The sequence below is a fragment of the Fonsecaea nubica genome (assembly GCF_001646965.1).
Source record: "Fonsecaea nubica strain CBS 269.64 chromosome Unknown Scaff29, whole genome shotgun sequence".
NCBI lineage: Eukaryota > Fungi > Ascomycota > Eurotiomycetes > Chaetothyriales > Herpotrichiellaceae > Fonsecaea > Fonsecaea nubica.
Genome location: NW_019173702.1, coordinates 26,806 through 42,622, shown reverse-complemented (window position 1 = coordinate 42,622; position 15,817 = coordinate 26,806). Strand labels below are relative to the sequence as shown.

Here is a 15,817-nt window from a genome sequence, read left to right as displayed (position 1 = left end):
CAAGCGTCGTCACATGTGGCGTTTCGGAATTGGCTGAAACGCCCTGCGTCAACAATGAAGATGTGAGGGGCATTGTCGCACTGCAGTCGGGCGCACTTTAGGCCAGCTAACTCCCACGAGCTGGAAGGCTTTGCAAGCTTGCAAAGCGTATTGGAGCATCTCAAGCATTACCAAAGCAGACTGTTGCTCCTTGGAAAGTTTGCCGTCCACCGTATATCACATTGGCACCACCAGTAATGTTTTCATACTGGTGAATCGCACGTGTGACCCTGGTAATTGTATGTAGCTTCTGACTTTATTTATCCCAGAATGCTGCGATAATAGCATCCATCAGCTCAAACACATACCATGATCATCATCATATCATTGTCATCATTGTCATCTTCATCGACCATAAACCGTCGGAAACAAATCAATCATGTACTGAATCCCCTCGGCGCGGTAGAGGTCGTCCTCGATGTACATCAGGTTCGTGGCGTTGGTGTCAAAGACGATGTTTTGTGGCTGAGCCAGCGTGTAGGCCGGCCAGTGGATGGATGTTGATGAGGCTTTGAGAGAGAGAGGTTGTCAGCAATCGACGTTTCCTCCAAAAAGGAAGAGAATCTAAAAAGATGCGACGTATGGGGCATCATGCAGCTTACCGTTCGCACCACCCGCGCCGTTTGGATCCCCCGACGCGATGAAATTCGCCCACATCCGACTCATCGCCGTGGCCAGGGCGTCGTACGACGGCGGCTTCCCCGCGAACGGGTCCATCGCCACCGAGTTGTTGTACCCCTCGCCGAGGAGATTGCGGAACACAAAGGCCACTTCCTGGAAGTGCGTGGCGCCGGTCTGCGGGGGCACGCCGTTTGGGACCACGTTGAAGTGGTAGCTCCAGCTGCTGACGTTGTGGGCCGCCCAGGCCTGCGAGGTCGCGCGCCGGGGCGCCTGCATGAGGATGTCGCCCCCGTAAGCGCTCGCGCGCTTGTACTGCGCGCCCAGGAACGAGTAGTTCCCCGAAGGACGGCCGTCCAGGGTCGCGGGGATCCCAATGGCCGGGATGTCCGGGTATAACAGCGCAAAAGCCTCGGCGACGGTGGCGTTGGGACCGGTGCGTTGTACCGCGGCCAGGAACTGCGCTGTCGTGTTGACCCCCTTTGCGCCGAACGCGGTGCCTTCGTCGAAATTCGTGCCGTGCAGTATGGGCACGCGGACAAACTTGCCCGCCACGAGTTGTTCCGCGGCAGAGCCGGTGATGAACTGCGTGTACATTGTCATTAGCAAGGCTCCCTTCATCAGGTTCGTTCGCTGAACAAAGGAGAGAAGAGGAGAGGGAAAATAAAACGTACGTCGTCGTCGATCTGAGCGCCCCAGCCAGGGACGGTGGCCGTGGCACTGCTGTTCAGCACGCTGTTGAGCTTCTCGATCGGGACCTTGCGCAAACACCCAAGCGTGTCTTGTGCGGAGCTGCAGTTCGCCGCCTTGGTGATGCTGTTGTAGTACTTGTCCCAAGAGGACGCATTGGTCAAGGGATCAAACGGAAGCGGTCCTCCACTTTCCATGATGCCCCCGCGGAAGAGCTTGTCGTCTCGACCACCATATGCAATGAGTTGTGTGCCTATAGAGTTACCGCCCGCGCTCTTTGCAAGGGAGATTCGTTCGTCAGTGACTCAGTTCCCCCTAGAGACGACGCGACAGAAAAACCGAAACTGCTCACCTCGCCCCAAATGGTGACCTTGGTCGGATCTCCGCCAAAAGGCGCAATGTTCTCTTGGATCCAGTGCAACGCCAGACGTTGGTCGCGGAATCCCAAATTGGTGACTCCAGCCTTCATCACTTCGGTGCCGTATATGAATCCAAACGCCTGGAGACGGTAGTTCAAGCTCACCCCGATGATGGGCTGGTTCATCTCGACCGACTGCTGTACAATGAAGCTCAAGTTATATCGAGGGTCACGGCTCCCCCCTTCAGTGCTGTAGCAAGTCATCAGTCTTTTGCATGGTTCGTCCATCAAGTATTGGCTGATTGTCCTTACAAGCCACCGCCATGAATCCAGACGCCGACCGGTAGCTTCGCGTCCGGCGCGACGCCGCTCGGGCGGACGACATTCAGCGTCAAACAATCCTCGCTCACCACATTGCCCAGAACCCATTGGTCGCTGCCGTAGCCGTAGCACTCGTAACCATACTGCGTGGCGTTTCTGGCGGTTGTCCACGTCGTGTTGAGAGACTGGGGCAGGTTGAAGCGGAGGTTCCCCAGGGGCTGCTGGGCGAACGGCATGCCCAGGAACAGATCTTGATCATATGTCGGTTGGTAGACGCCATAATAGCTGCCGTTCTTGACCTTGACGGTCGGTGCTTGGCCACCTTGACGGGCGATCAGTGCCGCGTGGGAGCCCGACGCCGTCCACACGGCCGAGCCGAGCAGCAAGCACAGCAGCCTGCACATGGGAAGCAGTATCATGCCGTGTTCACAAGTATCTTTGTTTTTCAGAAGAGAGGAGGGGACAACAGACGCACGCGGAAACGGGCACGTCACGAGAGAATGGGCCTTTCAGCTTATAACTCACCCGTTACCATGTACTCACCGCATCACGCAGCTGCTTTACTGGTCGGCTTGAAGTGCCGATGACCCCCATGAGATGTGGTTTTCATGTCCAAGCGGCCACCGGGGAGTTGTTCAGTCAAGCAAGCACGGGGACACAGACATGAACAAGGTTTCTTTCTCCTGCAGGTTATGCCGATCCATCCATCCATCCATCAAAGGCGGGGGTTGCGGTCGCTGCTGCTCCTGCCAGAAGGCCCCTGTGACACCTCATTGCCGGTGTTGGAGGTCGAATCACTGACCATTTGCCCGTAGTTGACAATAGACGACGTCGCCATTGCGGGGGATTGTGGAGCGGACGGCGATCACTACTCCATTCATTGCCTCCTGCTGGAAATGGCAAGGAAAGGATGCTAGCTAGTTACATTGCAGATCCATGCATGTCGGCAGAGAAAATCTGCCGCTCAATTGCCGAGTGATGGGGAAATGCAGAGATGCTGGGGGATGAGCAAATGGAGAATGAATCGGTCGATAGAGGTCTGGAGTTGGCAGGTGGTATTCGGCACTCGTATGTTGTAGTATTCAGTAGCACCAGTCATGCTTGTTAATGCCTCCGAGTATGAACACACTAAGTCATAGCTACTTAGTGGCACTAGTCCATGCTTGGTATTGCACTAAGTACCGATACAGAATGCTTGGTATAATGCTTGGCATGTTTATTGTCTTTTTACCACCATTACTACTTGTACACCACATCCTCCACGTCACCAACATTCCCCCAACATCGTCTTCATATCAGGTCATCTCATCTCACTTCCCTCATATTCGTACACACATTCCCCCCCATGCACCCATAGCTATAGTGTTACATATCAATCCACAAACTAATGAGTACAAAATACTAGAAAACATACAAAGCACCTCCGGCCGATCTATCGCTTGATCTTGCGAATGGTAGCGTCACTTGCCTTCGACGTTAAGCCGCGACTGAGGCCGGCGCCGATCCCTCGTCCCAGCGTCGCAATCTTGCTCCCGACAAAAGGGTTGAGAGAGTTCGAATCCTCCCCTTCACCCGATTGCGACACTGTCGCTGGCTCTGCATCGCTGTCTGATATGGTCGTTTTGCCGCTGTCATTCGGCGTTTTGCTCAACCCACCTCGGCTTTGCACCTCAGGAGGTCGAGAGACCGAGGATGCCTTGCTTCGTGCTGACACCACATGAACCGACTTCGATCGTTGGTGGGACTGAGTGAGAGCTAGAAAAGCCGCCAACGCGGTATCTGCGCCTCCAGTCGCGGTTTCGGTCGAGGAATGCGAATGTGATGGAGGGACGACGACACTTGTCGAGCGAGGTAGATTGAAACTTTCTCCGCTGCCACGGCTAAGTTGATGGGTCAATTGGGGCGGTTCCAGATAGGAATGCTCACGATTGCCGATGTTGACACTTCTATCGGTCGGCGAAGGATATGGGACGTCGACGGTGATGAGCGTTGCACAGGGACAGCCGCAGCCTGTTGGACAAGAATCGTGCTCATTCGGCTGCTCCTCGCTGAAGCCATCCGCATTGTCCTCGTCCTCAACTGGCGAAAGCTGTGCTTTCTCGGCCGAAGACCGCCTCGATCTTGTCTTGTCGTCCTTTGCCTGTCGAGCACCAAACCATCCCTGAGCACAGTCATAGCATGTCATATGCCCACACTGTAAGCAAGGCACCGCCAGACCCTGAATCGAGGTATGGCAAATGGCACAGGCACTTCGCTTGGGCGCTTTGCCAGCTCTCACTCCCAACTGTTGATCGGACGAAATGCATGTCGGAGTGACGCATTGCCATGCAATGGGTATACCATTTTTCTCTATCGGGGCCGGGAGCTCACCACAATTGCGACACAGGCGCCTTATTTCGAGACCAAGATTTGTGGCTTGAGATGCCGAAGTCAACATCTTCCTGCGTGGCCGCTCTAGACCATCGCCAGCGGTCGAGTGAACAGTATTTGATCGGCCATGCCCCAACTCCAACCCTTCTGCCACTATGCCATCGAATTTGAGAACCTCGGCGCGTTGTAGGTGTAACTGCCACACGTCAAGAAGTTTTGCATAGCTTTCTTGGTAGAATCTGCACTTGCTTTTGAGGTCAACATCCAAGATTGACGTAGATGAGTACCCGTCTAAATCGAATTTGTCCTGGTTGACCAGGTGTGTTTTAATCCTCCTACGCTTTGGAGGCTTCTTTCCCCCAGTCTTCTCTGACAACTCCGAGCCAACCGTAGGCGCATCGCTGTTCCGGCCTGCTGGCATTTGCAAAGTTTTGCCTTTGCGAGAATTCTGCGCGCCAGAGGACGACAGCAATGAGCGATTGCCTAGCTCGCGGCTATCGTGACTCCCGCCTTCATTAGAAGGAAAGGATGGCCGTGAACCCCGGCTCGTTGCTTGACTGCCAAATATGCCAGAAGACACCCAGCCAGGAGCCAGTGACCCTGAGGGGCTGTACTTTTTCAGACTGGATGCAAAGCCCGACGATGAGCTTTGATTCGGAGGGGAGTTTGAATAGGACTGTGTCAAAGCCGAGAGACTTGCTCGCGCAGAAGGATAAGAAATGCCCGAGGCTGACTTGTTGCTTGGCCGATTCCCTTCGGGAGACGTCGACACGGAGACAGCAGTTGAATAGGGCGCAGAGTGGTCATGAGAGTCTTCAGCAACGAAACTAGTCGCTGTCGAGGAGAGCTGACTCGCTTGGCGGCCTAGAATATGGCGTGGCCTGCGTCGACTTCCAGAGCTTCCCAGTCCTGGAATACCGGGACTCAGCGGCACATTTTTGGAGTGGACAAAGACATATCCTTCCACGTCGACATCTCTTCGGAGCGAAGATTTGGCCGCGGCCCTGGATGGAAAATAGTCACCCCGAATGAGGGAGATGTCGCCGGAAGGAGGCTGATGCGCTGTCTCTTGCGTGTCACCCGGTATGAAACCGTTGTTGAGACTTGATGCAAGGACGCAAGCCAAGGTGGCAAGCATCTGTACATCGCCGAGTCGTTCAAAGTAGTCGAAGATAGCTGGAAGCAGGTACGTCGAGCCAAGCGGGTGGTTGCCCCATCGAGTCCTCCCAAAGATCTTGTGCCTGTCTAAATGAAAGCTGCCCTTTCGGGGACCCCTTCCTTGTGCCTGTTTCGCGATCACCAACAAGTCTCGCAAACTCGGATTCCGGACCTCTGAGAGAACTTCCAGAGGCACCGAGTGGTCCAAGACAAGGCTGACAACAGTCCACACGGACTCCAGGTCCTTGAACAATGCGTCTCGAGCAACGTCAGCATTGTGTTTGCAAACTTCTGGTCCGTCTCCAAACATCTGATATTGAACCGCCAGCTCGCGCTTTGATGGAATCAGATCATCGAAAGTGTGTATTGACACAGCACTCTTACGGGGAGCATCATTCAGCTTGTTGGCGCCACCGGTGGTGGATTGGTTGGAACGATCCGGTGAGCGTGACCGTTGTTGGAGCCCGGAAGCTCCGACTCGGTATGATGACACGCCAGGAATGTTTTGCTCGCTCTCGAATGAGGACGAGGAACTACTGGATGACTTCCACGAGGAGTCTGATGTGTCAGAGTCCGAGTTGTCGTCCGCGGTCTTGGTTCCTCGGGTGGTTTTGTGGGCAGGTGAGCTTGTGTGTAATCGGCCAAAGCCCTCGAAGAGTCTGCTCGAGTCGGACTCGTCGAGGTCTTTGACGCCCAAGGTGCTCAAAAAGGAGACAGGTTCATTTCCTTTGGCAGGAAAGAAGCAAATCAACTTTCCAGTCTCGGACCAAATGGCACCACAGCCCTTGGCCAGCGGCACAAGAACGTTCGCCGAAGCATCGAGGCCTTCTCGCACGCCCTCGAGTTGATCGTCACTGTCACTGCTAGAGTCGTCGGCTCCGATCGTGCTCGTGTCCAAGATCTTTGAATCGACCAGTGATTCTCCAAGAACCCAAGACACAATCTGTTCCAGATTCTGCTCTCTGAGTAAGTACCGTAGAACTGCTTCCAAACACCCGCGTTTCCTGGAGGCATAGGTTTCTGCAATTGTGTGCAGCTCTGTTGTTATCAGTCGGTGCGTGGCTTCGTCCAGAAACCTCGATTTCTGCAGAGTCAAGACTGCGTTTGCTTTCTGTGGATATTGTTTCGGAAACCTCATCTCCACTCTCAAGTACACCTGGCTCTGGTCCTCCCCCCAAGGGGCTTGCAGCGACATGACGGCCTTTCGATGCGAGATATCAACGACCTCAAACTCTACCTTTTTGAATTTCTCTCCGACTTGTCGAATCTCCTCAGCCAAGGTGTCAGGGTCCCAAGAAAATATCTTCACATTCTTCAACCATGATATTGGATCCGTATTCTGCCGATTGTTGCCTCTTCCGTGCATGCCAGATCTTTGCGCATAACGGCCCCCTTGGACCCAGCCACGGAATTGTGAAACAGGCATTTTACTCATGCCAACGCTGGTGCTCGAACGAGGTCGGAAATGCGTGAGGTGGCTGTGACGGGAGAAGACTTCACTGCGAGGTGTTTCGTCCAGTGGGGAGTCGACGTCTCCCGGTACATCGCGAAAAGTCTTGTACACTGCGCCTCTTCGCGTGAAATTCAGTCGTTGGATTTTGGAAACACCTTTTTCGTACCCGATGTCTGCATATATATCGGGCTCAAGGGCATGGAGCCTCAACTCCCTGTCCGTACCCCAGGACACCAGCTGGAAGTCTCGATGGTCTACGTTGTCGGCAATTGTACCCCGAGCGCGCCACAGGAACTCTTTGACCTGGCCTTCATGACCCTTGAATGTCGCAACCGGTCGGACTGCGCCGCTCTCGAAGACCCCATTGACCGCACGACGATCATAGAGATGCAGGTCGCTGTTCCCGCGCTGTGGCATGGCGAGCAGTCCCCATCCAAAAGGAGTATGACGTGCCCTCCACACGGGGAACGGAGCTTCGATGACGCGCTCCAGAGTGCTTTCTTCCCCGCTGAAATTCCAAAATTTGATGGTCCGATCCAGGGAACAAGTGACAAGCTTGTTGTGATCGTGGCGGTTCCAGTCGATCCCATAGATTTTCGTTCCGTGGGCTTCAATGGTGCGCACGGGATATGCACCATTTCGGTCGTCCCAAATGTGGAGGAACTTATCGTGAGCGCTGGCAACAACATGTTCGTCTTGTCGGCTCCACTTGACCTGGGTAGCACCAGCAAACCAGTCAGAGAAGGAATTAACGGGTCTCGCTGGAGCGCGCAGATCCCAGCTGTGCACAAAGCTATCAACGGCGCAAGTCGCAAGGACGTCAGGATGATGGGCGGAAAAGTTGATGTCGGTTATTGCTCTAGTATGGCCGTGCAGGACGAACTCGATAGGATCCTGCCATGATCGAGCATCCAGATTCCAAACCAGAGCCTTTTGGTTCGACGTACTGACCACCCAATAGTCCCTCGCAGCGAATGGAGACCACTGAACGTCAGCAACCTCCCAGGGCGTCCGGTGAGGGAGGTAACGTGGTGGAGAGTAGGGAGAATCGAGGTCAATGATATGAAGTCCCTCTTTGGAGGCCAATGCAACATCACGCCCGCTTGGGGAAATGGTCATGGATCCCACGGGCTGCTCGAGTCTGAAAGATGCATCTTGGCCGAAGGTTTCGCTGTCGAAAGCGGAAGCTGGACCTCGAGGAGCCATGTCTGCGAGAAGCCCCGCTATTCCAGCCAGATATCCGGGTTCCGCGCTCAGTATTCGTCTAAAACTCCGGTCGACGGACGGCGAGGGAATGAGGATCCGCCAAGGGCGTGAAGCAGCGAACCGGAAGCCTTCATCTCAAGTGGCGACGGCACCAAACGCGTCGTGAGACTGTGCTCTGTTGGTAGGAGGTCAGTCCGCATCAGCCCGAGCATCAAAATCTCAAGAGCACCAAATGATAGGAGCGGAGGCTGATGATGATTATGCCAAGGTCCGCTCAGTGTACCGAGTACAGTATGTGAGAAGCGAGCATGGCACGCAAGGGTCGATATGTATCTACGTACGAGGTACAAAGGTAGCAAGCGTCGTGGTTCGGAAAAGCCTTGCTGGCTCAAATGCCAATATTGGTTACATAATACATCAGTCAGCATCGACATGGCCAGATCTGCACGTGAGCTTGGCACGCTTGGCAAGTCAGGAGGGGTATGGAGCCTTGTTGAGAACTCGGAGAGGTGCGCAAGACAGCCTTGAACGACATTAGAACCAGCTGGGACAATTCTGCAGGTGCTGGCTACACTGCTGTTACTGAGAGACCTGTCAAAACATCGTATGGTCAACTTTCAGGCGTTCTTTGTCTCCCTAGAGATAAAACTTGAATGCTGCTCTGGCGCGCTCTGGCAGTCTCCAGTCGCCCCTTGCATGGGTAGGTTGAGCTGCCCTGGGGGTACTTGCATTCGAGCTACACTCAATACCAGGGATTTGCTTTACTAACTGTCCTGGCGGGTGACTTTGTAAACGTGTAGATATATGAGCTCTTCTCGATATTACCCATCCTGTTGATATCCAGCTCCCAGCGCATCTAGAGCTTCGAATCGCGCGGTCTTGTCGTACTAGAAGATCCGCACAATGTCCGTGGGATGCGTTCGCAAGCAACAATGAGCTCTGCACCGGTGTGACAGGCGGCATAGACAAATCGGTCAGGACGGACCAAAACATACTTTCTCCCTCCCATATCCTTTTTGATCCGATACATGTCGTATCCTGTCGGGTATGGCCGATTCCTACAAAGGTCTGATACGGCGAACTCGTCCCCAGTTGCTATGCGATAAACGCTCTGTTGGGGGACATCCGACGAGGTGCTTGCTGGGCGGTTTTCGAGCACGGGAGAATGGATGAGGAAGAAAGCGGAATCCTTGGGGACTTCATTGTTGGAGGCTTTCCCTAGGTCCAGGGTTTTGAGTTCTAGCCACGCTTTCTCTGCTTGCTCCAGATCATCAACCACGACGATGAGCCGCAGGAGCGCGTTGCTGCTTGGGTCACTGAAGAAAACGTCGTCTGTAAAGCGGACATTTGTTACCAAATCACTGGTCAAAGGGAACGCTGGACAACAGTAGACTTGTGGGAAACAGCGTCCGCCTGCTAGATCGGGAAGGAATGCCATCCCGGTGTTGAATGCATATCGGTTCATGCCGTATACACGAGGACCCAATTCGAGCTTATGTCTGGAGCTGGGGACAAGCTGCATCAGCCATAGGATCCAGTCCCGGAAAAAGATCTTCGCGGGATTCCGCGCGGTGGTGAGATTTCCGTTGGCCACTGTAGCAGCAAGTGAGTGGTCCAGCTGCTGCTTTCGTTCCAGAAACCATCCATTGAAAAGTGTTTCAAAGCTTCCATCGAAGTCGGGTCGACAAGCTAGTGCGAGCCTCCATGCAATCCCTGAAGCGTCTCTAAATCCTGAGACAATTCCTTGGCCGCCAACTACTTCTGTCAATGTGGAACTCGGTTGTAGGTATGAACCACGTACATGGAGGCATAACATGGGCAGCATCACCGCATAGTATCAGTCTTCCGACAGTCCATTTGTTGCAGCTTCTAGCAGCAAAAGTGAAAGGTCTCGACCGTAGAACGTGGATACAATCCAGGGGGTATTGCACAGCATCTTTCAAACTAGTCAAGTTTGATGTGGGTGGTGAGCAGAAAGACACCACTACATGGAGATTGAAGAGCTTACCCATAATAAGCGCCTGGGTGTGTCAAGTATGGTAAGACAATCTCAGACGTCTTCTCCCAAGTAGCCATCTCCTGCGGATCCTCCCCTTGGTCCACCACAAACTCAAACCGCCAGAGTCTCTCGCTCCGTGGACCGAAGCTTCCGCAGACAGAGGGCCTCTCAGGATTGCCAATAAATCGAAAGTTTGGTGGAAAGAATTTATCGTAGACTTGTTCAGGGGTGTAATTCAGTTTCCAAAGGGGAAATCCTGGGTGTGTCTCTGGCGTGGGGAGATTCATGTGCCAGTTCATCGCAACCCACGTCTCCTGATACTCGTAGCTAGCATCACGTCAACTTTGCTTGATGTGCCTCTTGCAATAAACATGTCTCACCCAGAAAGTGTTTGGAGGAGGACACCTTTTGGTTCCAGATAGCGTTTACGTGTAAACCCGGTTTTACCATCTGCTCCCACGAAGAACTTCCCCCGAATGGTGGACTGTGTGCCATTGTTGTCGATATATTGTGCTTGGACAGAGTCCTCATTCTCTTCTATATCCACAATGGTCGACCCAAGCCACAGCTGTGAGCTAGGGCAGCTGCTCGCGGCCATGCGGAGATGCTTTTCCATCACAGGCTGCTTGTGGGCGATAGCAGCAACATGGCCGGTACCTCCTTCGGTGGAGTTTAAATTCATTTTCATGAATGGCTTGGTCATGAGCCCATGCTTTCCAGAGGTGAATAATGTCCATCCAATGTGTTGTCCAATCTCGCCGTATATCTGCTCGTACAAACCTATCTCCTGGAGTAGTCGAATTCCATCCTCATCCAGAGCAATTCCACGCGGATCGGTCACGATGTCCTTCTCTTTCTCCAATACAACATTCTTGACGGACATTCGACCTAGGAGCGCACTTAGCAATGCCCCAGTAGGGCCGCATCCACATATTATCACATCCGTGGTCTCGAGACCCTCATCTTGTTCCCGTGTTGCCATTTATTGGTGTCGCGATGTCGTAAAGGCCCAAAAGAAGTAGAGTCGGACAGAAGCACGAAGGAGGATGAGTTTTTGCTTAAGTAGAGTCTTCCACCAAGAAATGAATCTGGGTTTTCGTAACAGTGTCCTAACATAGACACAGAGTGCCGACCTGTGGACTAAGTACGAATAGTGGGTCAAGAATTCCCACTCAATTGTGGTGGCATGTCCCAGCGGTGACCCTACCATGAAGGAACTGCTATGTCTCCAGGGCTGGACTGAAGGTCAGATCCGCCATGGCGCACTGCACCCAAGTCAACTCTCATATGATGGTGTTCGTCCAAAGGTGGGACAGCCTTCTCGTATCGGTCTACCAAGGGATACAATTGTGTGCGGGACGCTAAAATGCGGGGCGAGATTGGATGTGTGACGGGGCGGTAAGGCTGTCACCGTGCATAACGATATCCAAGGAGCTGCACAGCGTCGAGCTCCATACCCATATTGATTGTAGTGCAGTCCGGCGGACTTTCTGATAGGAGACACAAGTAGCTCTTTGTCCAAGGCCAATGGAGGGTTTGCAATTGCAGGTGCGGTGGACCTGGTTCAGGACTTCACGTCGAAATGCGCGGGATGGAGGCTAGTGACTAGGCAAAATATCGTTGCTGATACACACATCAACAGAGACAAACCAATGAATGCCAGTGTAGTCAACACTTGACCTGCCACGAGGTGAGGAAGTGGTGACAAGGGAGACAATTGGATGAGGGAAATATCGCAGCCACATGAGGCGAGTCATGCTCCACGGATGAAATACTGCTGCCAAGATTATCTCTGAGTCATGATGTCTGGATGGAAACCGCAGTTGACTCCAAGTGCTATCGACCTACAGGTATTATATCAATCAGAGTGACTCAAACAACGGTGACTACCGATTGCCTTAGCAGAGCAGCCACAACCCTGTGCCAATAACTTATCTCAGGCGGCCGTATCCCCCACCGTTGACCTAGACACCATTCTTCTACAGACACTGTCCCCCCACCTGCTGCAAACTGCCGTTCCCAGATCCTTTCAGCCTCCCTTCCACGACTTCCTCCCCGGTTTGACCTCCTTCTCCGATCCTACCTGCGGGGATATTTGAGAGCTGAGCTCTCCGACACTGTCCTGGTCCAGCTCTTTCAACGCGCCCTCTGCGGCCTGTTGAAACTTATACCTTCGTGATGGCGCTGCCCAAGCGAATCATAAAAGAGACAGAGAGGTTGATGGCGGAGCCGTACGTCCCATCCTGGCCCTAGAACTGACTTAGGGTCCATCTAAGTCTTTCAGTGTCCCTGGGATTAGCGCGGTGCCTCATGAAGACAATCTGCGATACTTTGATGTCAGCATACATGGTCCATCACAATCTCCATATGAAGGTATGTGGGCATCTTACCGCAACGCATGATGTCGTCAGAACTGATTCTCTGCAGGAGGTGTCTTCAAGCTCGAACTGTTCCTGCCAGACGACTACCCGATGACCCCTCCCAAGATCAGATTTCTGACCAAGATATACCATCCCAACATCGACAAGCTCGGCCGAATTTGCTTGGATGTGCTGAAGAGTGAGTAATTCTGTCCTTTGGGCTGGACTAGGGCCTAACCTCTGTCAAGGCAATTGGTCGCCTGCGCTTCAAATAAGAACAATTCTCCTTTCCATTCAGGCTCTGCTAGGTGCTCCAAATCCGGATGATCCTTTGGCGAATGATGTTGCTCAGCGATGGAAGGAGGACCAGGAGGCCGCGATCCAGACAGCGAGAGAATGGACCAAAACCTATGCCATGCCATGATTTTAACGTTCCATTTTGATGACCGGGAGCAAGGAATGAAAGGGTTGTCGAAAGAGAGAACTCGATGAAGCTGTAGCATGGAACGGAACGAGCGACGATCTGAGGAGCCTGGAGCCTTCGCCCTTGACGCAATGACCGGAGAAGAATGCCTCTTGCCTTCGATTCTCTCAGCACGATGAATACTACTATCCCATGATGAATACAATTGAGAATTCTTTGGTTTGAGGTTGTTTACCATCCACCGTGGTGAGTCGGGCTCTGGATTGTTTCTGTGCTTGTCTTTGAGGTGTCTGTCGTGGCATGTGTGCTGTGTCGTCCGCTGTTGTTCGTCCTTCTCTTGGGGACAGAGTGCTTGTGGTCCATCTCGGTCTTTGTCGTTCTTGATATGCCGTCCATCCTGACCATCGATTGCCGATCTTGATATGCGTTCCACCCAACACGGCGACATCATCGCCCCGGTGAAGCGACTGGAGGCTGATGCGCGCCATTGGTCGATTTTGTACCCGTCTCTGAGGCTCGGCGGGGACTGGAGCAACATATTTCTGTCGAGAGCGTTGGCCCAAAGACACGCTGTTTCTTTTTCCCTTTCACATCAACACATATCAAAGACGTCCACCATGGAGCAGAGCCGGTGGAGTCTGGACTCTGACGAGATGGCCTCGTGCCTTCCCTCGCGGCCATCAACGCCGCAGTCTGTCAAGGCTCTTCTTCGCTCCCCGGGGTCCCCCTTAAGGACTCTGGGGAAGAAGCTGAGCCTGACGGGCTTGTCTGTGCGGAGTCGGAAGACTTCGCCAGACGGAGGGAAGAGCACGAGGCTGAAGAATCACGTGAGTGATTCTTCACGTCCTGGTCCTGGTTCTGTCGCACCCCTCTACAACCGACGTAGAGGAGGGTCTTTTAGGCCCTTGTCTATTGTGACAGGGAAGCCGTTTGAATTTGACGTGAATCTGGCCCTGGACATTGTCCGAAATCACCCAAATTCCTCCTGTCCGAACAGCGACCCAGTCAAGCACCCTCCCTCCACCGACATCATGAAGGCCGCACGAGATGATGATGAGAAGACCATCAAACCCGCCCATTCTCTCATAATGTCACCGCCAAACCACTCCACCCAACCTCACGCCATGCCACTCTCGTCTCCTCAACAAAGTGCCAGCAAAGGCAGACTCCCTGTGCAGAAGAAGCACACAGTCATCGGAGCACCCTTTTCCCATCTGACGAGAATGCCTGCACCAGACATCAGTCAGCATCCGATGAACCAGCCTAATCCCTTTACCTCCACCAGCGACGCGCCTTCCCTGATCAGCACGTCCAAGAAAGAGGAAATCAAGCGACTGGTGAAAGAGGCCAGACGACGATTTGACGAAAAAGAACGCGAAGCTGAGCGCGAGGAGGTTGAACGTGAAAAGGCTGAACGTGAAGCTCGTCTGCAAAGCAGAATCAAGTTCGACACAGCGCCGATGCCTGGAAACGCGTTTGTTAGAGGGAACTACGATAATGGCAAAATCCAAGACAACCCATTCAGTGCGAAGGCAGTTGGCGCGGCAGACTCAGCCAGCCCAAATCCTCCAGAGCCGTTTGCCTGCCGACCCATCGTGCCTCGTCCTGTGCCACGACAAAGCTCTGACACAGCGAACACTTACAATCTCAGCAACAACCTGTCAGCGTTCCAACTTGGTGCTGAGAATGTCCAGAATGATATCTTCACCGTCTCCACCGACGGTTCACCAATCGCTGGCACATCCACCCCGGGCAGGGTTACTGTTGGTAGCAGCAAGTCGGTTGTAACACCACTTTCAGAGGGACTTGAGTACAAGAGGACTGGTTTACGCAAAGTCACTGATCTGTTCAAGACAAAATCTGAGAAGCCCCAGCCCGACTCAGCCTCGCCACAGAATACTGACATGCTTCACCGACCTGATCTCGTAAGTTATGGTCACCAATCCTTGGTTATTGTGGCAATGTGAGTAACATTAAGATCTAGGAACGTTACTTGCGCACCACCACCAACAATCACAGCTATGATTATGATGCAGGACAGCCATATTCGCGTCATCCAAACACAAGCCGGGCCTGGCACTCTCGCAATCTCAAATGCACTACTTGCCTTGATCACTGTTGTGCTGTCTGCGGTCGCGCATGCTGCGCCTACAAAGCCGCTGCACTGGCCGTCAAGATCCACAAAGACAACCCAGAATCGCTCAAGATGGCAGAAGAGAGACTCCTCCAGATCGCTTTCCTTTTCCCATATGGCCAAGAAGCACCTACTTTCCTCCAATGCACCAAAGGTGGGGAGATCGGATGCGGCAAGATGGTCTGCCCTGACTGCTGTGGAGAATGCCCCAATCCGATCTGCAAGGACATCCAGTGCCGAAAATGCAAGAAGAATCCGTGGGCGGAATGCTTGTGGCATGATGAGGATATGAATCGCCGCGCTCTATGAAGAGCCAAGACAAGGGTGTACAAATCAAGTTTCAAGGACATGAAGACGAATAATGCTGCCGGGATTTGGGGTCCTAGTGAGCTTCTCTTGGATGACAGGACATCAGAGAGCAACCCCTGTGACAACATGACAACGTGTACAATTAGCTGGAAACCTACCCACTATTGGAAGTAGGGCAATGACTCAAAGGATCTCGCTAGAGAGAGACAAAATGATCGGAAAACAACAGGAGACTGATGATATCTCAGGAAGAATACCACCGCTTCGATCAAGAAAAAGGGGCCTCTGAAGCACGTGACAATTTCAATGACACTGCGCTAATAGTATTCTTGCTCAAACGTAATAATGATGATTCTTGGCATTAGCTAAGGCGCGCAC

At 53.1% G+C, this 15,817-nt stretch overlaps 5 protein-coding genes across 5 annotated transcripts; 2 read left to right on the top strand and 3 right to left on the bottom strand.

Moving 5' to 3' along the window:
- Positions 1-384: 384 nt before the first annotated feature.
- Positions 385-2,430, bottom strand: AYO20_05124 (hypothetical protein; the record flags this gene model as incomplete). Its single annotated transcript, XM_022643418.1, has 5 exons — positions 385-548; positions 642-1,242; positions 1,332-1,622; positions 1,700-1,955; positions 2,018-2,430. 5 exons carry the CDS (start codon positions 2,428-2,430, stop codon positions 385-387), a joined length of 1,725 nt encoding a protein of 574 aa, XP_022500517.1.
- A 1,028-nt stretch (positions 2,431-3,458) lies between these two features.
- On the bottom strand, positions 3,459-8,213 carry AYO20_05123 (hypothetical protein; the record flags this gene model as incomplete). The annotated part of the gene is made up of 2 exons (XM_022643417.1): positions 3,459-4,187; positions 4,236-8,213. The coding sequence occupies 2 exons, from the start codon at positions 8,211-8,213 to the stop codon at positions 3,459-3,461; spliced, it is 4,707 nt and encodes a 1,568-aa protein (XP_022500516.1).
- An 856-nt stretch (positions 8,214-9,069) lies between these two features.
- Positions 9,070-11,194, bottom strand: AYO20_05122 (hypothetical protein; the record flags this gene model as incomplete). Its single annotated transcript, XM_022643416.1, has 3 exons — positions 9,070-9,937; positions 10,222-10,539; positions 10,593-11,194. The coding sequence occupies 3 exons, from the start codon at positions 11,192-11,194 to the stop codon at positions 9,070-9,072; spliced, it is 1,788 nt and encodes a 595-aa protein (XP_022500515.1).
- Positions 11,195-12,390: 1,196 nt separating this feature from the next.
- AYO20_05121 (ubiquitin-conjugating enzyme E2 N) lies at positions 12,391-12,996 on the top strand (the record flags this gene model as incomplete). Its single annotated transcript, XM_022643415.1, has 4 exons — positions 12,391-12,443; positions 12,497-12,585; positions 12,640-12,771; positions 12,821-12,996. The coding sequence occupies 4 exons, from the start codon at positions 12,391-12,393 to the stop codon at positions 12,994-12,996; spliced, it is 450 nt and encodes a 149-aa protein (XP_022500514.1).
- Positions 12,997-13,613: 617 nt separating this feature from the next.
- AYO20_05120 (hypothetical protein) lies at positions 13,614-15,439 on the top strand (the record flags this gene model as incomplete). Its single annotated transcript, XM_022643414.1, has 2 exons — positions 13,614-14,921; positions 14,981-15,439. 2 exons carry the CDS (start codon positions 13,614-13,616, stop codon positions 15,437-15,439), a joined length of 1,767 nt encoding a protein of 588 aa, XP_022500513.1.
- Positions 15,440-15,817: the final 378 nt, after the last annotated feature.